At 47.5% G+C, this 24,565-nt stretch overlaps 1 protein-coding gene across 4 annotated transcripts in view; it reads left to right on the forward strand.

Annotated features, from left to right (window-relative positions):
* CLCN4 (chloride voltage-gated channel 4) overlaps nucleotides 1-19,829 on the forward strand; it is an 88,929-nt gene extending 69,100 nt beyond the window's left edge. For 3 of the 4 annotated variants that reach the window (XM_057538527.1, XM_057538528.1, XM_057538529.1), the window contains 4 exons: nucleotides 1,691-1,877; nucleotides 2,374-2,772; nucleotides 9,756-9,972; nucleotides 16,607-19,829. In XM_057538527.1, the coding sequence (XP_057394510.1) occupies nucleotides 1,691-1,877; nucleotides 2,374-2,772; nucleotides 9,756-9,972; nucleotides 16,607-16,697 (894 nt within the window). In that variant the 3' untranslated portion in view covers nucleotides 16,698-19,829. The remainder of the gene's footprint in view (nucleotides 1-1,690; nucleotides 1,878-2,373; nucleotides 2,773-9,755; nucleotides 9,973-16,606) is intronic. The other variant, XM_057538531.1, reaches the window with a different exon arrangement.
* Nucleotides 19,830-24,565: the final 4,736 nt, after the last annotated feature.

Genomic DNA, 24,565 nt, shown 5'->3' on the forward strand with positions numbered 1-24,565 from the left:
GCCCTTGACATTCTTTTAATCAACAAGAAACAACGCTTTTGATAAACAGCAAGCCTATGGAATAGAGATTTATAACCCCATTTTACCAGTGAAGAAGCTAAGGCTTGGAGTATATCATTCATATGGAGACGTGTACAGCTTTGTGAATTCTCACAAAACATACACACTTGTGTGACCAGCACCCAGGACCAGGAGCAGAACGCTGGCAACCCTCCAGAACCCCCTTGTGTTCCATGACTGTTGCTTCTTGTGGTATTCTTATGAATTAAAAAAAAAAAAAAAGTCTACGGACTTCCCTGGTGGTCCAGTGGCTGAGAATCCGCCTTCCAATGCAGGCGACGCGGGTTCAATCCCTAGTGGTAACTAAGATCCCACATGCTGAGGGGCAACTAAGCCCACCTGCCACAGACTACAGAGCCCACGCGATCTGGAGCCCCCATGCCACAACTAGAGAGAAGCCTGCGCACAGCAACGAAAGATCCCGCATACCGCAACTAAGACCCAACACAGCCCCAAAAAATAAATAAATACAAATAAATAAATATTTAAAAAAAGTCTAAGGATCTGTGTACTTGGGTGCAGTGGTCAAACACAAACCTGAATTTTTGCCTTAAGAACAAGGAAGGATGAACGTTATTAAATAGGTGACTGTCTCTGATGCAAAGGGATTTATTTTCTTCTGGTGCCTGCTGGGAGAAGTCTGCTTTGAAGTTACAGGGGATTAAATGACGGGGGGATAAGGGGTGCTCAGAAAGGAACAATTTCCTCAGGAATGTCTCATACTCTGGAAATCACACCCGAGGATCCAAACTTAACTTGAATTTGGGTAAAGATCCACTTGCATTCTCAGCTTGATGACAGCTGGGGGGCGGGGGTGGGGTAGGGGTGACATAAATGCAGCTCCCGGTCAGGATCGGCGGTCACATGCAGTCTCCACGAACAGAGTCAAGTCTGTTCTGTATCACATGTCTGATCACTAGAGAAATGAACATGTTTTTCACACAGCAAAATATAAAACACGCTATTACCAAGGCCTTTCAGTTTCCATGGTCTATTTCTTTGCTGCATCTAGCCTGGCTTGAAAATATTCAGAATACTTTTCGGAAAATGGACTTTGTTAGGAAGACGGACCTGCTTCCCATCTCTCTCTGACAGGTGTTTGGCCACTGTACATACAAGAGGGCAGTAAGCCCGTGCCAAGGTTTTTGGAAGATGCAGGGCAGCTACACTGACGCTTTTAGCTTCTTTCTTTGACCTGTGAACAGTTGAAGGCCTTGCTTTTCCATTTTCATGCTGTGGCTTGACATTTAATTTTAAAAGCTAATCTGAATGACACGTGAGGGGAGAGAGAAAGTGGTGAGTATCTCAAGTGACAGATGTGCACTTTGAATGTTATTTGCAGTGGGGCTTATCATTCTTTAATCCACAGCAGGCAAACTAGGCCAGCTTTTGAAGGCGAGGAAATGAAAGTGTAAAATTGCATTTTCTCCAAGTCACAGTAGATACGACCAAGCAGGTGAAATCACTGGTCCCATGGTTTCCCAGCTGACCCATGTTTTGAAGCGTTGCCCCTCGTTTGAAGACCGAAGCAAAATGCAAGCTTGTCGAGGGGGGCCTGAGTTTCCCGGCGGCGGGGCGGCGGGAACGGGGCCCCCTTCCCTCATGCTGCTTTCCCCTGCGCTCCCCGCAGATCCCGTCCGGTCTCTTCATCCCCAGCATGGCTGTGGGGGCCATGGCAGGCAGGATGGTGGGAATTGGCGTGGAGCAACTGGCTTACCATCACCACGACTGGATCATCTTCAGGAATTGGTGCAGGCCTGGAGCAGACTGCGTCACCCCAGGGCTCTACGCCATGGTGGGAGCCGCCGCCTGCCTAGGTACCGTGTGTGTGTGTGTGTGTGTGTGTGTGTAATGTGAGTAGCAGAGGGCTTTTCTCTGCTCAGTCATCCGGGGACCCAGGCTGATGGGGTCTCCACCGTCTTGCAGCTGTACCATCTACAGTAGTGGATAGTCTCTACAATTCTCCAGCTCGAGGGGTTCTGGTAGAGAGCGATGCTTGCTGAGTCAGAAACCTGCAGAGCCCAAGTAGGCTCCACTCACCAAAAAGCAAGGTGGGTCCTGGGTGAATAGACAACTTGCTGTCCCTCACGGGAGAAGAGCCCCTCAGTGAGATGTGACTTACGGCTCCTGATGCAAGGCTGTGTTTACCAAGACTGGCCTCTATCCTAGAGGTCTGAGCCTGGGCGCCGTGTAGGACTGTCTCCGCAGAACAGGTGCCGGGAGGGTAGAGCCGGCTTGTCAGTTCGCACAGTTCATGTCCTCTCGCGGGTGTGGGGTCGAGTCCTGCAATTTCATTCCTCCCTTTGGTTGCAGGTGGAGTTACCAGGATGACGGTGTCGTTGGTGGTCATCATGTTTGAATTGACGGGTGGTCTCGAGTACATCGTGCCCCTGATGGCGGCGGCCGTGACCAGCAAGTGGGTGGCTGATGCCTTTGGGAAGGAAGGCATCTACGAGGCCCACATCCACTTAAATGGGTACCCGTTCCTGGACGTGAAGGACGAGTTCACCCACCGCACGCTGGCCACCGACGTCATGCGGCCACGGCGCGGGGAGCCGCCGCTGTCCGTGCTCACCCAGGACAGCATGACCGTTGAGGACGTGGAGACGCTCATCAAGGAGACCGACTACAATGGCTTCCCCGTGGTCGTCTCCAGGGACTCGGAGCGCCTCATCGGGTTCGCCCAGAGGAGGGAGCTGATTCTCGCCATAAGTGAGTAAGGCAGGGAGCCTCACGCTTCACGGAGACGAACGGCACCCCTGTGCCCCGACATTCTCAAAGAGGTTCGAGAGAGTGGACGAGGGTCGGAGGGCTGCAGGCCAGGGTCTCTCACGCTTTAATGCTTATTCGTTTCACGTGGGCGTCTGGCCAGAAGGCAGTCGGTCTGGGGTGGGACCCGAGACTCTCATTTCTCCCGAGCTCCCTCTTAGTGCTGCTGCTGCTGCCCCCAGGTCACACCGTGAGGGACAGTGTCCCGTCGGAGGCATTCTTGGCTGGACACCGAGCACCACGTTTGCAAGCAGCCCCCTGGGCCCCTCCCGCCAGGAGACACGCGCTCCGCCCTTTAGGGACTTCCTGGGCGAAGCTGAGCAGGACGCGAGGTGGGAGAGCGCGGGCTGGCCGGGCAGGCCGGTCGCGGAGACGGACTTGCAGGCAGGCTGACCGACCCAGATGCTGAGCTCTCGGCCTCAGGCGCCTCCCTCGGCGCCGCTCAAGCCCTTCACTTCGCGACTCTATGTCCGGCGCCATCAGTTAGAGGCCCGCGTGGGTCCAGTCAGTTCCGTGGGATGCTTTTCCTCCTCGTGCGCTGACTGGATCAGCTGGGCTGAGGGGCAGGCTGCTGAGGTGGGAGAGCGGAGAGGGGATGAGGCCCAGCTGGGATGTTCCCGACACGGGCGGCTCGGAGAAGCCCGGGTCTCCCGTTGGCCCAGGGATGAGCGCCTTGGAGGGGGAGCGGGAGGTAGGAGGATTCCACAGACAGAGGCCCGGGGGTGAGTCTTTGGAGGCCCGGGCAGGCAGGAGCAGGAGGCCTTAGCGGGCTCCCCCAGGGTGGTCCTTCCGGACTTCCCGATGCAGCGGGGGCAGGGAGCCGCAGAGCACATCCGCGGCGCGTGGTAAACACTGATGCCCTCCGGCTCAGCGCCCCTGCATCTCACGGTACGCCGGGGCCCATCACATGGCTCATGTGTGGCCGTGATGATTGTACTTCCAGAACATTTGTGAAGTTGGCCAGGGGGACTTTTCCAGGTACGATGGTAGAACGCCCCACCGGGAACACACCTTAGCTTATCCCTGCCCTTTGTTAACTATTTCTTAGGCTCTCGCTTTGAATTTCCAAAACCTCTTGGCGATGTTAAATAGCTTGTAAAATGTTTTTAAAGTATCTTCATCAAAGGCTTTATAAAAATAAGTTTAAATAAGCTATATAGCCTCTGATGTTAGCTTGTTGCTCAAACATATTTACCTCCCCCAAAGCAACAGTTGATTTTATATTTTAGACACGAAAGTACATTTGTGCTTTAAGTGCTCCATGATGCTTCTCTTTATTATACGTCCTGTCGCTTAACAGGTAGGTGCCTTTAGGCATGACCATTGCCTTATAAATAATGAGATTTTTTTTAAAAAGCTGTATAGTAGGGTTGGGTTTGTTTTAAATTAATGTAATCAGCAGGCTTTAAAAATTTATTCAATCCTTAAAATCTTTTAAGCAAAGGTTGAAATTTAAACACTCTAGTAATAAATGTCACGGAATCCATTACCTATTGTGTCGCTCCAGGCACACCTGCTAAGAGAGAGCTTACTAATTTTGCTGCAACCCATTACTGTAATCAAGTGGGAAGCAGTAATTGTCATCAGCCAGTTAGAGAAGAAATTTAAGCTTGCCAACCCAGCGCCCTCCTAGAAGCTATGTTTGGAATGTCTGAAGAGGCAACACGCGGTGTAAATAATACCTTTATGCTTTCCATCAGACCGATAAGAGTACGGAAGCTGTCATTTACATGGTTTGCGGGAAAGCAAGGAGTGTTTGGCTGTGAGCAGTGAGAAAAGCTGTTTTCCTGCTCCCTGGATATAGAAAAGTCCTGTACTCCGGTGGAGAAATTCATGACTTGTATTTGCAGACTTAGACACCCTTTTGCGAATATAGAAATAGGACTTGAGCCTTGAGCTAGTAATGATCCCATGCCAATTTCCCTTTCAGGGGACTCAGGAGCAGAGATTTTACATAGGTCCAAGATAAGAAAAGAGTAGTAAATGAGGCAAAGATTTTTTTCTCACGTTGTCATGTTTAAAAAGGTATCAGTTGCTCCCGTGAAGCTGAAAATGTCTTATTTTCAGTCTGTCTCTGGAATGCCAAACCATAGCTGTTGTCTTTGCTGGAGAGCCATTAGTCGCAGCACCTCGGAAACGTGGCCCTTTCACCATCATGTACTCACACGTAGAGCCATGTGTGGCCCTTGTTCAAGTTCCTGGTAGATGGGACTTTACCTCTTGGGGCTCTCTGCAAACACGAGGCTCCTTCTGTGCCCGGCAGGCTCGGGCTCTTCTAGTCTTGAGTTCCACAGTTAAGTGAGGCTGGATCCAGAGAGGGCTCAGTGGGAAGCCGCGAAGATGATTAAAGGGATGGAAAGTTAGAGTCATGGGCCAGAGTTAAGGGAACTCTCATTTTCTTCGCCTGGTGGATGATTTGATGATGATTCTCCAGCATGTGGAAGAGGCCCACTTGCAGAAAGGGATCTATGTCCAGAACTGAACAACAAGATACGTGTCAGATCTGTTGGACGGGTTCTTTAGGGATAAAGAGGTTTCTCCCTGGGAGAGCTGTTTGTTAGTGATTGGGATAGGCCGTGGAGAACCGTGGTGCTATCTGCTTCCTTCTGCTGGGGATGAAAAACTACATGCAGAGGGACTTCTCCATGCCTTATAAACTATAACTTGTCAGAAAATCATCTGCTTTTTCTTCTAAATAGTCTTTACTTTTTTACCACATAACCTTTGTACTGACCACCACTATAGTTGCTTCTAATTTTCCATTTTAACCTTTCTTGTCAATTACGTCTGTTTTGTGGAAGCATTTTTTTTTTTTTGGAAGCATTTTTTTAAACCTTTGATGTCTGGCATCTGCCTAAGCTTTTTTAAAATTAAAAAAGATTTTTTTTTTATTTTGATTTTTTTACTGAAGTAGAGTGGATTTACGATGTTGTGTTAATTTCTGCTATACAGCAAAGTGATTCAGTTATGCATATAGATACATTCATTCTTTTTTATATTCTTTTCTGTTATGGTTTATCACAGGATATTGAATATAGTTCCCTGTGCTATACAGTAGGACCGTGTTGTTTATCCATGGAAGCATTTTTTTTCTTTTTTTTTTTTAAATTAATTAATTTATTTTTGGCTGTGTTGGGTCTTCGCTGCTGCGCGTGGGCTTTCTCTGGTTGCGATGAGCGGGGGCTACTCTTTGTTGCGGTGCGCTGGCTTCTCATTGCGGTGGCTTCTCTCGTTGTGGAGCACGGGCTCTAGGCACGCAGGCTCAGTAGTTGTGGCACGTGGGCTCAGTAGTTGTGGCTCGCGGGCTCTAGAGCGCAGGCTCAGTTGTTGTGGCGCACGGGCTTAGTTGCTCCACGGCATGTGGGATCTTCCCGGACCAGGGCTTGAACCTGTGTCCCCTGCATTGGCAGGCAGATTCTTATCCACTGCGCCACCAGGGAAGTCCCTATGGAAGCATTTTTAATGAACAGGATGATAGCGTATTACCTCCCTAAAAACATGATTAGAGTTTCTCAACCTTAACACCATTAACATTGGGGCTGGATCATTCTTTGTTGAGAGGGGCTGTCCTGTGCACTGTAGGATCATCCCTGGTCGCTACCCACTAGAGGCCAGTAGCAACCCCGTCCCCCCAGTTATGAGACCCCAAAATGTCTCTGGATATTGCCAAATGTCCCCTGAGGGTGGAGGCAGAATTACTCCCAGTTGAGAACCATTGCTCTAAAGCCATTGTAATCACTTACTGGATATGTGATTATTTCCAGTCTTTTAAAATTTCTTGGCCTATCATAGTTTGTGGAATTCACTTTATCAACACTTTCCTCGTTACCCTCCTTGCACCTGGCATTATGATCGTACTGCTGCTAACAAGTGGAATGTCAGGTTGAATGACCTTAACAGGCGCTCGTAAAAGGTACATCATTTTTCAGGAGCTGCACCCACTGAGAGTAGTTGTGGTAGAATAGAACAGCAGACCCCCAATACTAACAACAATTTTAAAAAGTTTAGGGGCTTCCCTGGTGGCGCAGTGGTTAAGAATCCGCCTGCCAATGCAGGGGACACGGGTTCGAGCCCTGGTCTGGGAAGATCCCACATGCCGCGGAGCAGCTAAGCCCGTGTGCCACAACTACTGAGCCTGCACTGTACAGCCCATGCGCCACAACTACTGAGCCCGCGTGCCTAGAGCCCGTGCTCCACAAGAGAAGCCACTGCAATGAGAAGCCCATGCAGTGCAACGAAGAGCAGCCCCCGCTCACCACAACTAGAGAAAGCCGCGTGCAGCAACAAAGACCCAATGCAGCCAAAAATAAATTAAAAAAAGAAAAAGTTTAACTACTTGATCTTTACAACAAAAATGAAGTTTATTACATTTTTTAAAGTAAAAGTAATACTGAGAATGTTGGAGAAATCAGAAGCAAAAGAGAAAATTAAAAAGGTGCCCACATTTTCAACACCGTAGAAGGCTCTGGTTAATATTTAGTGCTTTTCTTGTCTTTTAGGCCTTTTACACATGTAATGTTGGGCTATCTTTTTTTTTTTTTTTGGCTGCTTTTCTAACACGGGTTCCCATGAGTCCCTGGGGTCTGGGAGCCTATACTCTCACAGCACTGGATCATGCCCTGGGTGAGGGCTTGGTTTACGCTTCCGTGCAGGAAATATTTCACGTAGCACCCACCATGTGCTGGTGCCGTCCCGGGAGCCGGGAGCACAGGGCTGGCAGCAGCCAGGCTCTGCCCTCTGTGAACGTACATGCTGGAGTTGGTTGCAGGCATTTTGGTGACAGGTGATTTCTTGTCCAAAGTGGGAGTAGATGGTTCCCCCAGTAGAGAGATGAGGAGAGCTTTCTTGCTGATTCTTCCATTCACCAGCTTTCGGCTGTGCGTCGTACCTCCACCCGCGAAGTTCAATCAAGGCTTTAAGATAGGTCTTTATAATAGAGCTCCAAAGTGGCCTCACAGAGAGCCCTTTGGAGAGAGCCACAGCTGCTCCTCTTGGAGTACCAAGGAGCGCTGCTCAGGTCTCCGGCTCTGACCCCAGCTGTTGCCTTCTATTCTTGTTTGGCAGTGGATAGCTCAGGGCTTTCCTTCCGAATGCCTCCTTTGTGAGATAGGCTCTGTTCTACATGACAGGCAGAGCCAAGGACACCGACGTTCAGTAGACCTACCCACTCGTTCATCCACTTGTTGGTGGATTGACGCATGTGCGCACTTGGCAGATACCTGTTCTGTGTCTGCTGTGTTCTCGTCATTGTTCAGGCACTGGGAATGCAGTACTGAGCAAGAATTCACGGAGCTAGGTGCTGTTAGAAGCAGGGCTCTAACCCAATCAGTAGCTACAGAGGCAATAGAAGCTTGTTATTCATTTCAACAAGTGAATTGATAGTTGGCTACGTTGTATTTGGTTTTATGAGGGGGCTCAGCAAATCCATGTGATCAGTTCTTGATTGGGTTTTGTGGCTTGATCCAATCCTGATGTTCAACTGGATTGTTGAAATAGATGGGATTCCTGTTACATGGGACTTTTAGAGAATCGGTCGGTCTATGAAAATGAGCGATAAGTGTGTGTTGACTGTTGCCGCCCACCTTAGCATTTCAGGACAGAACCATCTCGATTTAGGAGAGAAGTGCACAGTGTGTATTGTGTGGCATCTGCGTCTGAAAACATGTTGTGCATCAGTGTCATCTGGTATTTGTGGTTGAATTGTACTCCATTGGATGTAACTCGATTGAACCTGACCCACATACTATGCAGGCATTTGCCCAGCAGGCCCTCTGTTCCCCTTTTAAACAGCGACCCTTTTTCAAACTCAGTCTGACCCCGAATGCTGCCAGTTTTCCATTAGAGTACTCTGTTGCAGTAAATGGCTTTAGAGCCAGCAGTTAGAATTTTATTTTTCAAAGAACAATATAGGTGAATAGTAGTCTTTGAGAAGGCAAAAAAAAATGTATTATAGAAACCAGGATCCATTTTAAGGCAAGCCTTGCTGTACATTTCCCCTAACCTTTTCCCATGAACCAAAAGGAAGATTAAAATTCCAACAGAAGGAAAATCGCCTTGGAGAAATATCTTGAGACCGATGGATTTATTTCATGTGTGACTTAAAATAGCCTAGGTTTCTAGTACCGCATAAAGCTGTATTTCTAATGAGTTCCTGTTACCCTAGTTTTCTTCAGCTTTCTTTCACGTGGGCCTGCCTACAGATAGAAATAGGCTAATTGTTACCATAACAGTTTTACTATCTTTCTTTGAGAAATCCACAAAATGGCCCATATTTAAGAGAGGCGATCCAAGGGGTTGGGGGGGAATGCAGCTTTTCTAGGGTTATTTCTTTGGTCCCAAGGGTCGTAGTTAGACTGAGCTGCGTTTCTGGGCTGTGAGCCTAGGATGGTCCTCTTGGTTTCTTGTTCCTTTCAGGATTTATAATGCCATCTGGGCCAGTTATACGTTAGTTTGTAAAAAGAAAAAACAAACAGAAACCATGTATTAAGGTCATTGGGCAGCTAAGTGAGGTTCCTTTTCACGTCAAACCTCGGCCCCTGATGAGGTGAAGGTGTGTCAGGAAAGCAAGGGTGGCAGGCCCTGGGCCAGCTGGGTGCCCTGGCGTCCAGGCAGAAGCAGTGCATTTCCCTAAAGGAATTAGCCTGGTCAGGCCCGCGTTGCAAGACTTTGGCAGTGAATGATCAGGTCACAGCAGGGGGGTCTCGCACAGCATTAGCTTGAGAGAGAGGGATGCCAATTTCACAGATGTTTGGCTGAAGCTCCAAGTCAAGAATGTAGAGTCTGCCTGCTGCGCCCCTCCTCTGTGGGATTCTAGGCTGCTGGGGGAGGGAAGTCGTGTGTTGCTGTGGGATGGGGTGGGATGGGGTGGGGCAAGGGACCCCGCAAGGGAGTCTCGTGGGGCTCACCGTCCTGCTCGCCCATTCCAGAGAACGCCAGACAGAGGCAGGAGGGCATCGTGAGCGACTCGGTCATGTACTTCACCGAGGAGCCCCCTGAGCTGCCAGCCAACAGCCCGCAGCCCCTGAAGCTGCGGCGCGTCCTGAACCTCAGCCCTTTCACCGTCACGGACCACACCCCCATGGAGACGGTGGTGGACATTTTCCGGAAGCTGGGGCTCCGCCAGTGCCTGGTGACGCGGAGCGGGTGAGCGGCGGGACCCTGGGGGGAGCAAGATGAAGGGGACGCGGGCTCAGCCCTTGCGGGACTGGCGGGGACCGGGGCAGGGGGGTGGGTGGCAGTGCTCGGAAGAGATGTCAGCAGGGGAGCCCAGGAGGAGGAGTTGCCAGCGAGCGTGGGACTCCGGCTTCCAGGTGGGGCTGCTGTCTCTGCCCTGAGGTTGAAGGTTGAGTCCCGAGGGGAGGAGCCAACGGGGAGGGGCTGGGGCTCCCCCGCCCCCCCGCAGCGGTCCTGGCTCTGGGAGGAGGTTCAGCCTGTCCTGCTGTGACGTTGTGATGTGACAGCACGTTCCTGCACATCACGGCGCTCCGCAGACACGAGCGACGAGGGTCTCAGGGCTGATGAGAAAAATAGGGTTAGGCGCACAACGCTCGAACACTTCGTCAGTGACAGATTAAAAAAGAGTGACAGATTAAAAAAAGAGAGATGGGAATCTCATAAAAACGGTCAGACGTTTACACACATTAAAAGGTTGAGAAGTATATCAAAAAGACAGTTTATTGTCCCTTCACCTTGAGAAAGCCCCGCAGCTGGCTTGTGGAAGCGGGCATCGCGAGGGCTGCGGCTGAGTATTCCCATGCCCCTGGGTGCTCCCGGCCGCGGGCATTTTTCTCTGTCCTCCTGGAGTTTCTTGTGGATGAAATCACCCATAAGCAAACGTGAGGTTCACAGTATGCTCAAATTGCTCCCTTAATACATCATTCGGTTCGAAACAACTTCACGTGTTCAAACGTTATCGCAGAGCCGAGAGGTTTGGTGGCCCATGGCATCGTCTCCGCCGCAGCAATACTGCTTTCGCTCTGTGTTATCATGAACCAGGAAACCAGCACTGCAAAGATCAAAGGTTCGTGATGATGTGAGAGGTGCAGTGCTCCGTGGGCCGTGCTTTGGGCTCAGGGGCTCTCCTTAAATTCCAGGGCCTCAGAAGCTTGGGGGTAGCGAGAGATTGTCTTGGTGGAGACATCGGTACCAGGGCGGCTTTCTTCCTGCCGCCCTGCTCATGGCTCTGCAAGGAGCTGAATTTGCACTTGACCCAGAGAACTCTCGGCGGATGGGACGAGTGTCCTTCTTAGCTCTGACTGCAGCTGGGGTATGTCTTGCACATGGGGAGGGGCAGTCAATAAGGAACAAATAAATGTTTGAGGCTAGAGGTCATTTCTGCTGGTGGTTTTTAAAGGAACTCAGTGGTTCTCAAACTTGAGCAGGCGTCAGAATCCCCCAGAGGAGTCAACCTCTAGGTTAAACCCAGAGTGCCGGGCCCCCCTGCAGTTACTGATCCCTCCGGCCTGGGAGGGGGCCCGAGAATGTGTATTTCTAACCAGCTCCCAGGGCTTGCTGCTGGTTGGGGTCCCCACTTTGCAAACTTCTGAAGCCCACCGATGAACCTGAATTTCCAGCGCTCGGCAGAAATACCACCGTGATCACCCGTGTCGTCTCAAGTGTGTAGCAGTTTCTCTTTTCCTTTAAAATAATAATCTAATGTCAGTTATCATTGGACTCTCCAGTTCTGGCAGGAAATGCTGCCCTCGACGCCCGCTCACACCTCACGGAGCCCCGTGAGGTTTTCCTGTGAAGATCTGGGTGTCGAAATTGGCTCCGAATGTTCTGCGAGAAAACAATCGCACCCTCTCTCTCGCTCTACATATTTTAAACAAACACAGATGCTGATACATTAGTGCTGGCAAGAGATCCTTGTTTGCGGGGCCTTTCATCTTCTCGGGCTTTGAGCCAGGGCAGGCACGGCTCAAGCCAGCTCGCGTTTTTGATATATTCCGTCGCCATGTGCCTTCCCTGCTCTAGGCCGAGCACTCGAGCTCGTACCCTTGACTCGCGTTGTCTGCAGGATTTCTCAGGGCCTGGGCTCCCAGGTGATCGTGAAAGCAGACCAGGAGCCAGGGAAGTCTTTGTCTCCCTAAGGCCAGAGCCTAGGAAGCCTCCAGTGGCCAAGAGTGAATCTGGGATTTTCTCCACAGAGGATCTAGAAAGAAGGAGTGAGCAGGGAAGATGGTGTCAGCTTCCACCAAGCCCTGCTAGGTGGGCCTTGGGGGCCTGGGCGGGGTGGCCTTCTCACAAGAGCCCAGCTGCTCTAATCTGAATTATGTTCATGGTCATAGATGGACTGTTTATCATTCCCCAGATTCCCTTGAACTGCTACCCAAAGGGGCTGGAAGTTTAAACACTTGATTTATATCAAGTAGGACATTTCATACCACTAACAAACCCCGCTGGATTTAATGCTGCCTCCTTTTGGGAGGACGTTCAGCTTGCTTCTTTTTTGATAGTTATTGTCGCAGGCCAGGGCACAATTTATGCCAGAACCCGAGGCAGCTCCTGAATTCGTATATCCCCAGAGCCATGGTAACCAGCTTGACTTTCAGACATAGTTACCAAGCTTTAAGACGGGGTTGTCAGGACCGCATGTGCCTGACCTTTTGATATTATCTCCAGGATGACTGTAAGGAAACAAAACCCAGGCTTTATAGATACGGGAGGGGTGTCTGTGTGTGTGAACAAGTCGTCTTTTCTCAGAGCGGCATGGGTTTCATCACCATGTTACTGAGCATCTCTGCGAGGGAGAACAGGAGGAGGCTCAAAAAGCGTTTAAAAAAAAAACAAAATCAAGGCGCTTGTCATCCACCGAGGAACATGACCGTCACCCAATTTGAGTGGTGTTCCCCAGGTGTTCTGGAGGGCAGTGTCCTCAGCCAGGCTTTCAAGTAGAAAAGAAATGTCCGAAAGAACAAAGGAGCCTTTTAAGCTGAGGGACTGTCTGCCAGTTGGTGGCCGCCAGCCACGGAACTCCTCCCACCGCGGATGAAAAGGTGCTTCATCTTTTCACGGGCTGCCACTTCTCTGATGATCGCAGCTTTCTTAGTGGTGTATTACAGGCGTAAGCTGCTTGCCTTCTAACTATTCCTTTTTTGATTTTAAAGGGAGTTGAAGGACCGTTATGGACTGAACTGTGTCCCCCCCGCCCCATCCCCGAATTCATATGTTGAAGCTCCAGCCTCCAATATGACTGTCTTTGGAGATGGGGTCTTCAAGGAGGTAGTTAAGGTTAAATGAGGTCATAAAAGTGGGGCCCTAATCTCATAGGGCTGGTGTCCTTAAAAGAAGAGGAGACACCAGGGATGCTTGCACAGAGAAAAAGGCCGTGTGAGGACACAGCAAACAGGTGGTGTCTGCAAGCCCAGGAGAGAGACCTCTGGAGAAACCAAACCTGCCAGCACCTTGATCTTGGCCTTCCAGCCTCCAGAACTGGGAGAACATACATTTCTGTTGTTAAGCCACCTACCTAGTCTGTGGTGCTTTGTTACAGCAGACCAAGCTGACTCCGTCAGGAGGCAGACTCAGCTTGGCAGGTTTAGTATAATAGCATCTTGTTTTATGGGGCATCTTCGATTTTACTGTATTTTTATAAATTTTAGAAATGTGTTTAAAGTGATCTATGAGCACTGTTAAAGTCAAGTAGCTCTAAACAGCTGGAAGGCAACCACTTTCTTCCCCCTAAGAATTTTGTGTTCTTGAATTAATAGACTTTATTTTTCAAGCAGTTTAAGGTTTACAGCATAATTGAGCAGAAAGTACAGAGTTCCCTCTCTGGTCCTCTCTCTGTTGCCCTTACTGTCATGTCTTGCATTTGTGTGCTATATTTGTTGCCGTTGATGAGCCAGTACTGAGATGTTATTATCAACTACGATCCATTGTTTACATTAGGACTCGCTCTTGGTGTACATCCTGTGGGTTTGGGCAAATGTATAATGACATGTATCTGCCATTGTAGTATCATCAGGAATAGTTTCACAGCCCTACCAGTCCTCTGTGCTGTGCCTATTCGTCCCTCCCTCCCCTCACCTCCTGGCAACCACCGATCCTCTTACTGTCGCCATCATTTTGCCTTTTCCAGAATGTCTTAGAGTTAGAATCACACAGCGTGTAGCCTTCTCAGATGACTACACTTTTCACTTAGTGAAGTGCATTTCACGTTCCTCCACGCCTTTTCCTGGCCTGCTGGCTCATTTCTTTTTAGAGCCGAGTAATATTCCATTGTCTGGATGGACCAGTTTGTATATTCACTCACCTACTGAAGGACATCTTGGTTGCTTTCAAGTTTTGGCAATTATGTATGACGCGTACATCTTCTAAGACTAAGGACATTCTTTTACATAACCACTGAGCCATAATTACACAAAATTAATGGTAACTCAATATATCACTCAATACCTAGTTCATATCAAATTTCAGTCCAGAGTTCCTTCAAGGTTCAGACATCGCATTTGGTTGTTTTACCTCTTTTGTTTTTTATCTAGAACGGTTCCCTGCCTTTTTTGTTTGTTATTTATGACATAGATTTTTTTTTTTTTTGATTCGGTTTAAGTAGTTTCGAGTTTCAGGCAGTGTTCCAATGTAGATGATATCATAATGTCAGCTTTTCTGACTTTGTTGGTGATAAACTCCATCACTGGGATGAGGTGGGGATGGCCAGAGCCCTCTGTAGTAAAGGGACATTTTTCTCTTTGTACGTAATCTGTGGAGGGATACTTTGAGACCATGTGAATTTTCTGTTTCCCAGCAACCATTTACCTGATGGTTTTGGAATCCATCGATAATTATTGGCTAAACTAATTATTACATTGGGGGTTGCAAAATGTTGATTTTCTAATTCTTTTGTACTTGCTACATTTTTTCCCCATCTTTTTTTTTTTTGATTATCATGTTAGTCATGGTGCTTTCTTTCAGTGTTTTGTCGTCTGTATTGTCATTATTCTTTTTGTTTAGCATGCTTTTAAAGGCCCTTTTTGCTATTTTCCTCTCACCTGCAGATGTTCCTATAAGATGGGGGGACAGAGGTAGTATCTGCTGTCTCCCCCGGTGTGATAGATGGGGAAACTAACACAAGAAATCAATCGCTTTTTCAAGGTTAAGGTCCAGTGTGGTCAGGGACAAGGAAGTGAGAATTCTGTCCGACAGTTTCACTAACCAGTGTCCCTTTCACCAGCTGTCACTGACTGGAGTGAGTACTGCTCCGGGTACTTGCGGCCCCTCTTCATGTTCACTTCCTATTAGTAAGAGATGAGTTTCATAGTTTAGCTTTAATTAAATAAATAGCAGTGTATTACACTTGTGTTTTCTGATTTTTTTGGTATATCATCATTTTACCCAGATACAGAGTAGAAACCTGTCATTTCAATAGCCGTACAGTATTCCAGGGTGAGACTGCCATCCTTTACTTCTCTATTCTCCTCCTCTTGGGGATGATGGAGACATGGTGAGCAGCGTTTTGCAAACTAATTTGGCAATGGAACTTCTTTTCTCTGAAGAACTTGCGTACATCCCCTTCTTTCAAAGCTTTCACTTTCCCCAGGGGGCATGATTTGACCCCAGCAGGTGGTTATTTAAGTATTTAATAAATCGAGAGTGAGGCATGATCCAGGGGCACTGTTTACGATGTCGTGTTTGTGAATGGTGCTCCCTGGAGCTGGGTGCGGTATACAGTATAGGTGGCCCTATACCAGGGTCCCTGGGAAGTGGCATCGTTTTTTTTTTTTTTTTTTTTTTTTAAATTTTTTTTTTTTTTTTTTTAAGGATTTTCTTATTTATTTATTTATTTATTTATTTTTGGCTGTGTTGGGTCTTCGGTTCGTGCGAGGGCTTTCTCCAGTTGCGGCAAGCGGGGGCCACTCTTCATCGCGGTGCGGGGACTGCTCTTCATCGCGGTGCGCGGGCCTTTCTCTATCGCGGCCCCTCCCGTCGCGGGGCACAGGCTCCAGACGCGCAGGCTCAGCAATTGTGGCTCACGGGCCCAGCTGCTCCGTGGCATGTGGGATCTTCCCAGACCAGGGCTCGAACCCGTGTCCCCTGCATTAGCAGGCAGATTCTCAACCACTGCGCCACCAGGGAAGCCCGTGGCATCGTTTTTGTAAGTTGAAAGCCATGGAATTTTGGAAGAGCAGGTAATTTACATGTCAAACTTTACCCTTCCAGTAAGATAGATTTAAAATAGAACCGATTGTTATCTTATACTTAAAATTTCTTATGCTTAGAATGCCTCACACTTGGAATTTCTGCGGTGTGGTCAAGTTTGGACAATGGCTTTTGTAAGCCCTTTTTAATTGATTATAGTCTTGAAATTTAGGGGAGCATATGAGTCATCATAGGCTTACTGCTGTAATAAACAGGCCTGCAATCTCAGTGGCCGAACACAATAAAGGTTAATTTTTCTCCCATGTCACTCACATCCAGTGTGAGTTGCAGCAGGTGTGGGCTTTGCACCACACAGCCATTCCAGGACCCAGGTCTTTGAGTCTGGTGGCTCCGGATTCAGTCCTCTGTGACCTCAGCGTCCTTCACTGGCTCCTCTGTCTCGGGCTGGCAGATGAGGAGAGAGAGGAGATGTGCAGGTGACTCGGGAGGGGTATCTCTCACCTCCACCCACACGCCATTGGCCAGAGCTCACTCAGTTGGACCCACCCATCCGCAGGGGAGGCTGGGAAATGTTGTCTCTCCGTGTGCCCGGGTGGAAGGGGTGCTGGGGATTAGGGACAGGCACGGGTCAGGATTGCGAGTCTGACCCCTTTTCTCTATTTTGTTTCTTCTCCAGGAGACTTCTTGGTATCATCACGAAAAAGGATGTTCTGAGACATATGGCCCAGATGGCAAACCAGGACCCTGAATCCATCATGTTTAATTAGAAACAAGATGGCAGTTTCTTTGAGAAAAACACAACGGTGTCATTTGAAAAGAAATAAACAAATGATATGTCATCCTAATAAACGGTCATGCACTGGGGGCAGTGGAAACAAAAGCTTTGTTTAAAAGGAAGGGAAGAAGAATGAAACTTAGAAAAAAATACATTGGCGAGTAGGCATTTTATAGCTTTAACCCCTTATGAGTTTCAAGCTGTGTTTTGAGTTTAGTAACTGCTATGGGGGCACGTGGGTGGGTGTAAACGATATGGTTTGTACAAGGACATGGAAGACAATTGCTGAGTCAAGAAACATTTGCCCCTTCTGTTGAAGGCTGGTGTTGGTGAAGCTTTGAGTCTGAAAGGCCAAGGGGTATTGGCGTGTCAGCGTCCTTATTTATTGGTTCCTGAGGTTTGGCTGTTATGTTACTGAATCAGACTAAAGATATTTGCACTTACTTTGTTGGAAAAGAAAAATTAAATGTGAACATAGTGAAAGCTGCAAGTATGCTAGTGGGTTCACTCGTGACCAGCTGTTGCTGGCTCCTGTTCTCAGCCTGTTATTTTGCTTATCTGTCGCTTTCTGAACCAACATTGGGTCACCTGCCATGTTGAGTATGAAGAAATCATTTCTCTATGCGAGACCAGCATCTTGGGACTGCGCGATGAACTGTCAGAGCATTTAGTGCTGCACCGTTTCCTGCCACGAAAAGGGATTCGTGCTTATTTTGAGGGTATACATGCCCATCATTGCTTTGCATCCCCATCGCATTTGCTTCATTTATTTGTTGCTGTTGCCTGTGCATTCTTAAATATTGATCAGTCTAGCGCTTTCCAAGGGTCATGTCCTATATTCTGCCAGCTTGCCGTAGTGGCTGAATTTCCAAATAGCATATACGAGAGTCAAAACAGGCTACCCAGCGTTACTACTTATTTTTCCTCTCAGATCCTATTAAATACGGCTGCTGAGAGGGTGAGGCAGACGAGTTCTCAGTGGGAACTCCTCCAAATGGGCTGCAAGAGAAATGCTAAATTGATTCTAAATCTGTTCCATTCTCTTCTCTGTAGGATGCAGAGCTTTAATGTGTAAGCATGCGCTTTCATATTAGCAATCAAAGCGCAGAAGGACAGAGTAAAATTCGAGACAGGCAATTTGAGCATTGGGTGTCTTTGAACTGAACGTTATGATACATTTATTCTTTTAGTCAGGACTTCTGTCTTGCCCGTGGGAAGGAAGTTGTGTTTCTTAGGTCCACTGGATGATCTGTGTAAGACCGATCCCCCTTGCCCTTTCACTTTCGTCTTTGTTCTTCCCTTTTCACCGAGTCATCCTCATCATTGGATATTGATTATCAGGCGTGCATTTGGCTGCAAATGATAGAAAACTGAACACACAACGAAGAGCTGCATAAGGAACCTGGACGTGGGCACTCAGGACTGTCTCCGTAGTATCATCGACGACTCACAGTCTTTGGTAGTTTTTTCCTACCATCCTTACCCTTTCTCCTTTGGGTGACTGCCTTGTTGTCGCAAGATGCTCATGAACCGCCAGGTCTGATATCTGCTTTCTAAGCAGAAAGAGGGAGGAAGAGGCAAATGACAAGCCGCAGTGTCTGTGTCGGGAAGGCAGTGCTTTCCCCGGGATGCTCGGCTTTTCCTCCACTGGCTAGACTTCTGTCGCGCGGCGCCCCCAGCTGCGTGTGAGTCTGGAAAGGAAAATATTTAGCTAGGTAGGCATATTACGCTGAATGAGATTGAGATTCTCTGAGTAAGGAAGGGGGATTGCTCCTTGGGAGGGGGATGTTGTCTGCTCTGTGGGATGCTGTCATCGTGTCCCTGTCAGTCATTCTCTTTCTCACTGACCCCCTCCAAACACTCTCCTGTGACCTTATCGTCCCCCACCCCTCCTCTTGGCTTTGACATAGAACTCCCAGTCAGATGCCATCGTTTCTTAGCCCTAATTAAAATGTTCATTCTAGATAAAAACCTAGCTATAAGAGGGTTTCGTGCAACTTCTAGTGGATACAAGAAAATATACGGATATGTTTAACCTGACTGAAAACTTAAAGGAGTTTAAGTCAGATCACGCTGACAAATTATGGAAAATATGTTTCTGTAATTAATTGGCCTCCTCCCAAATAATATCAGATAGCCACTTCAGTGTGGAAAGGTCAGTCTATACTAGAGAATGTAATCTTTGGTCCTATAAGAGAATGAAATTTGTTGTCTCACTCACAGCACCTAAGTACTGAGTAACGGATCCTAACATTTTGTTGCTATTGAGGTTTCCATGGAACAGTGCGAGTGAAGCTGGATTCTCCTGGACTTTCAATCCTAAAAAGTCTTAATGTAGTTCCCTTCTTAACTCCCATGTAGGCTCTCGAAAGAGTCTTAGTCATAGCCTGGATTTTTATAATCCAGGGCACTCTGTTAGCCGAAACAAGGAGCTTCAGAAGGGAACACGAAACAGTGAACAGCCAGCCAAAGGTCAGTAAAACCACAGGATTCCCCCTCCTCCAGCTGAGGCCTGGGAAGGGGAGGGGAGAGTTGACTCTGGGCCGAGGTCACCGACGGGGCTTGTGTCCTCTCCCCAGTGCTTAGTGTGGAGACGTCCATGGGGTTCAGAGGGCCAGCATCAGACAGGCAGGTCGAGGCCGGGATGGGGGGCTTGCAGCGTCACTGCCAGAGCCAATTGCCTGCCTTCCCTGGAGCCCTGACCTGTAGCCACCGGCCCGGGCCTCAGACACACTCACGGGGAACGCACTGCTGGGCCCTTTGTGGCACTTTCTCATAGAAGTACGTGGATGGGGATTCTGAAGGTGTTGGCTGTATTCAAATGTAGAACTTCATCCACTTTACCTGGTGATCTGATGAACGAGATGAGTAGATCTGCAATGTGGACGTGAAACCAACATTTCTTAGAATACTGTTTTTGTTTCATTTTCCACAACCAAAGGCTGTAGACATTCGTTGAACTTTCTGGATTCTTTCTGAATTGTTTTTTTAATGTAAATAAAAGTACATAATGGAAAAGGAGTTCTGTAATGAGGTACATCAACCCACTTCTTGCTCTTTTTCTATCACTAAGGGAATGTGTTGTAGAAGGACAGATGGCAAATAAAAAGCATCCCGAATGTGACATGTGGATTTCTTGTGTTTTTCAGTGCATCCCCTGGGAATGCAGATGTGCATGTGGCTTTTACGGAAAAGCAAGTGTGCTAGAAACAAATCTGTATTCAGTGTTTGCTGTTCCTTAGAACCAGGCAATCTTAAAGTTCTCTATTTGATATTTCCTGACGACTTGATAAAGGAGAAGACATGTCAATAGATATTTTTTTGGCCCTAATAAGTCACAGAAACTGAAAAATTTCCAGCAGTTTGTTTCACTTAGGTGAGAACTGGTTCCTTTAAATTATCAACACATGCGAAATCTGTTCAGTATTCATTGTATTTATTATTCAGATGCTGAGCTGGAACAGGTGAGAAACCCAAGGAGGAGAACTATTGAATTTCAAGTAATTATAATATTATGTCTTCATTTTCATTTCGCGTGGGCAGTGTTTTATCAGACTCCGCTTCTAACCTTTGAAATGGTTGACCTGAGCGAGGAGCCTGTCCATCTAAGTTGGGAAACATGAACCAGACTCCATTTTCACCGGCGCAGTCCTAACTATTTATTTGCCATCCTAGTTGTGCTGGGAAAAAGATATATTCGCATTTGGTGTTGGAATGATGACATAGCAATGCGGGTTTTTAAAAAATTTATTGTAACACTCTGTGTAAACGTTGGCACCTTACTAAACATTACATGTTTGAACTCTCTTTTTTTAAAGGAACTATTTATTTTATTGGAGCATAACTGATTTACAGTGTTGTGTTAGTTTCAGGTATACAGCAAAGTGATTCAGTTATACATATATTCACTCTTTTTCAGATTCTTTACCCATATAGGTTATTACAGAATACTGAGTAGAAGAGTTCCCAGTGCTATACAGTAGGTGCTTGTTGGTTATCTATTTTATATATAGTAGTGTGTGTATGTTAATCCCAACCTCCTAGTGTATCCCTCCCCCCACCTTTCCCCTTTGGTAACTGTAAGTTTGTTTTCGAAATCTGTGAGTCTGTTTCTGTTGTGTAAATATGTTCGTTTGTATCATTTTTTAAAATTAGATTCCACCTATGCGTGATATCATATATTTGTCTTTGTCTGACTTACTTCGCTTAGTATGATCGTTTCTAGGTCCATCCATGTTGCTGCAAATGGCATTATTTTGTTCTTTTTTATGGCTAATATTCCATTGTATACATGTGCCACATCTTCTTTATCCATTCCTCTGTCGATGGACATTTAGGTTGCTTCCACGTCCTGGCTATTGTAAATAGTGCTTCAGTGAACATTGGGGTGCATGTATATTTTCAAAGTATGGTGTTCTCAGGGCATATGCCCAGGAGTGGGATTGCTGGATCACATGGTAGCTCTACTTTTCGTTTTTTAAGGAACCTCCATACTGTTCTCCATAGTGGTTGTACCAATTTACATTCCCACTAACAATGTAGGAGGGTTTGAACTCTTTTTTTTTTTTTTAATAAATTTATTTATTTTTTATCTTTGGCTGCATTGGGTCTTCGTTGCTGCATGCGGGCTTTTCTCTAGTTGCGGCGAGCGGGGGCTACTCTTCGTTGCGGTGCGTGGGCTTCCCATTGCGGTGGCTTCTCTTGTTGCGGAGCACGGGCTCTACGTGTGCAGGCTTTAGTAGTTGTGGCTCACGGGCTCTAGAGCGCAGGCTCAGTAGTTGTGGCGCACGGGCTTAGTTTCTCCGCAGCATGTGGGATCTCTCTGGACCAGGGCTCGAACCCATGTCCCCTGCATTGGCAGGTGGATTCTTAAACACTGCACCACCAGGGAAGCCCCAGAACTCTATTTTAAAAAATGAAACAAGCACAGAGTCCTCAAGAAGCATGTTGTAACTTGTAAGAGAGACCGATTTCCCAGCCTGTTGCTACCCCGTGGAACCTTTGAAACCTGATTCTGGTGACTGGGACGTACTTGTCATGTGAGATTGGAGCTTCTGTTTGGCTCAGCTTTTTTTTTTTTAATTTATTTTATTTATTTATTTATTTATTGGCCGTGTTGGGTCTTCGTTGCTGCACGCGGGCTTTCTCTAGTTGCGGCGAGCAGGGGCTACTCTTCGTTGCGGTGCACGGGCTTCTCATTGCAGCGGCCTCTCCTGTTGCAGAGCATGGGCTCTAGGTGCCCAGGCTTCAGCAGTTGTGGCTCGTGGGCTCTGGAGCACAGGCTCAGTAGTTGTGGCTCATGGGCCTAGTAGCTCTGTGACATGTGGGATCTTCCCAAACCAGGGCTCAAACCCGTGTCCCCTGCATTGGCAGGCGGATTCTTAACCACTGCGCCACCAGGGAAGCCCTGGCTCAGCTTTTAAATCCCTTGTTCTTAGCCTGATGGGTTTGAATTATGTCCTCCCTCACCAGTGTTGTATTTTGAAATTGTCAACTTTACAGAAAATTTGAAAAAAAAAACCCCAAAAAACAGCACGAAGAATGCTCACGTATCTTTGACATAGAAGAGGCAGTGAGGGGAGTCCCCCCCGACAGGGGAGGGAGCCGGCCCCGGGGACAGCCAGGGGAAGATCATCCTCAGCAGAGGGGCCCGCGAGAGCAACTGTCCTGTGGGGAAGCAGCCTTGGGGTCAAGCTGGGGGCCACCAGGGGTGAGTGGCTGCAGGGTGCGTGGTGCCTGGGGAAGGAGTGAGGGTTTTGAAGTTGGTTTCCTTTTTCCTGTACGGGAAGGGGAGACACAAGGAGGTGCTTCCGGGTCATGGAGGGCCAGGTACAGATGCAGAATTCAGAGGAAGGACATGATTTGATTTGCATGGTACACGAACCATTCTGGCTGTTTTATAGCAAGACCAGAAGCCAGGAGTCTGGCTGGGAGGCTATTAGGTGAGCTCTGATGGAGGCTTGCCCCGGAGAAGTTCTTGAGTTCTGGATGTATTTCCAAGGCGGAACCAACAGATTTGTCGTGGGATGGATATGAAATGGTACAGCTAGGTCGCCATTTAGTGAGATGGAAGTACCACATTGGAGATATCTGTTGGGCATTCAAGTCCAGAGTTCAGGGGAATCGTTAGGGTTGGCGATGGAAATCAAGCCATAGGCATATCCGTGGTATTAAAGCCATACCTGGAAATTTCTGTGGTCTAGTGGTGTCCGAAGAGCAAAAAGAACCAACATTCTAACAGAATTTCAACATTGAGTTTTTAGGGAGTTACACTGACTTAGATGCCTGTAGGACTGCCCTTGAGTTCCAGCTCCATTGCCTCTTGGCTGTGTGACATTGTCAAAGAATCTCACCTTTCGGAGCCTGGGTTTCCCCATTGCTGTATAGCATGCCAGTGCCCTTGACCAGAGGCATGGCTGTGAGAATTACTCACTGTAAAGCACTTGGCATGGAATAGACCATGCAAATGGTAGATATTATCATCTTCTCACATTATGGTGCCCTCCCAGTAGCTTTTTTTTTTTTTTTAAAGATTTATTGATTGATTGATTGATTGATTGCTATGTTGGGTCTTCGTTTCTGTGCTAGGGCTTTCCCTAGTTGCGGCAAGCGGGGGCCACTCTTCATCGCGGTGCGCGGGCCTCTCACTGTCGTGGCCTCTCTTGTTGCGGAGCACAGGCTCCAGACGCGCAGGCTCAGTAGTTGTGGCTCACGGGCCTAGTTGCTCCGCGGCATGTGGGATCTTCCCAGACCAGGGCTCGAACCCGTGTCCCCTGCATTAGCAGGCAGATTCTCAACCACTGCGCCACCGGGGAAGCCCACCCTCCCAGTAGCTTTAACTGGAAGTTACTTTAATTAATTTTGTGTTGTTAAAGGACATATTGCACTTTAATTATAAGACTGCTAAAAGTAAACAGAGGTTGAGCTAACCAATTGCCTTTCTCTCCAACTCTTCCTGCAGTCATCCCCCCCCCAAACAAAATGAAACCAAGCAAACAAAATAAACAAAATCTCAGATCTCTTAAGGGATGTCAAAAAACAAAAAACAAACAAACCTCACTGACTCCAAATTAATGGGAAATTCTTAGGAAAGAAACCACGTGGTAGGAAATTCCATTTCTCTGTGGCTTTATATTGACTTTTAAAAAAATTGTATAGTTGATTTACTGGTTTCAGGTGTACAGCAAAGTGATTCAGTTATACATATATATACACACATGTATACATATATATTCTTTTTTATATTGACTTTTGAGCAGAAAAGCATAAATACACATGATGCTGAACTATTGATTAGCTTCATATTTGGAGCAAGAGTTCCTGAAACAAGACTGTGTGTACTTGCTTGTTTTCAGGCAATGTAAAACCCAGTACCCACTACACTTGCAGACAGAGAAAACTCTCTCCGGCATGGTGTTAATGTAGAAATAAGTCTCATTAGTCAAACTCATGAAGACCAGCCTTTCATAGGCCTTGGATATTTCCCTTCAACATGATGTACAATAGTTAAAAGCCAAAGGGGGGGAATGAACTAACAGGATTTGTCCGAAAGGCGAAAACCCATCAGTTTTAACTCTGGGGGCTTAGCTAGAGCTAACCAGAATGGCCTTGCAAATAAATGTCCGGGTTAGGCAGGCTTCTTCCTGGGCTTCCATGAGTTGAGACGGGGCCAGAAACTTCCACGTCCTCCCGGGACTACGCACTCTGGCGGGGCATGGCGGAGCCCGGCGTGCCTGTTGTTACAGCGCTTCCCCAGTTCGTTGGTAGTTAATTGGCTAGAAAGAAGCTACCATATGGGAAGGCAGATAGGGAGCATCTATTTCTGGCAGTTCCTCAACGCTGCATTTCATTAGAGAAATG

This window comes from Balaenoptera acutorostrata, chromosome X (genome assembly GCF_949987535.1).
Source record: "Balaenoptera acutorostrata chromosome X, mBalAcu1.1, whole genome shotgun sequence".
NCBI lineage: Eukaryota > Metazoa > Chordata > Mammalia > Artiodactyla > Balaenopteridae > Balaenoptera > Balaenoptera acutorostrata.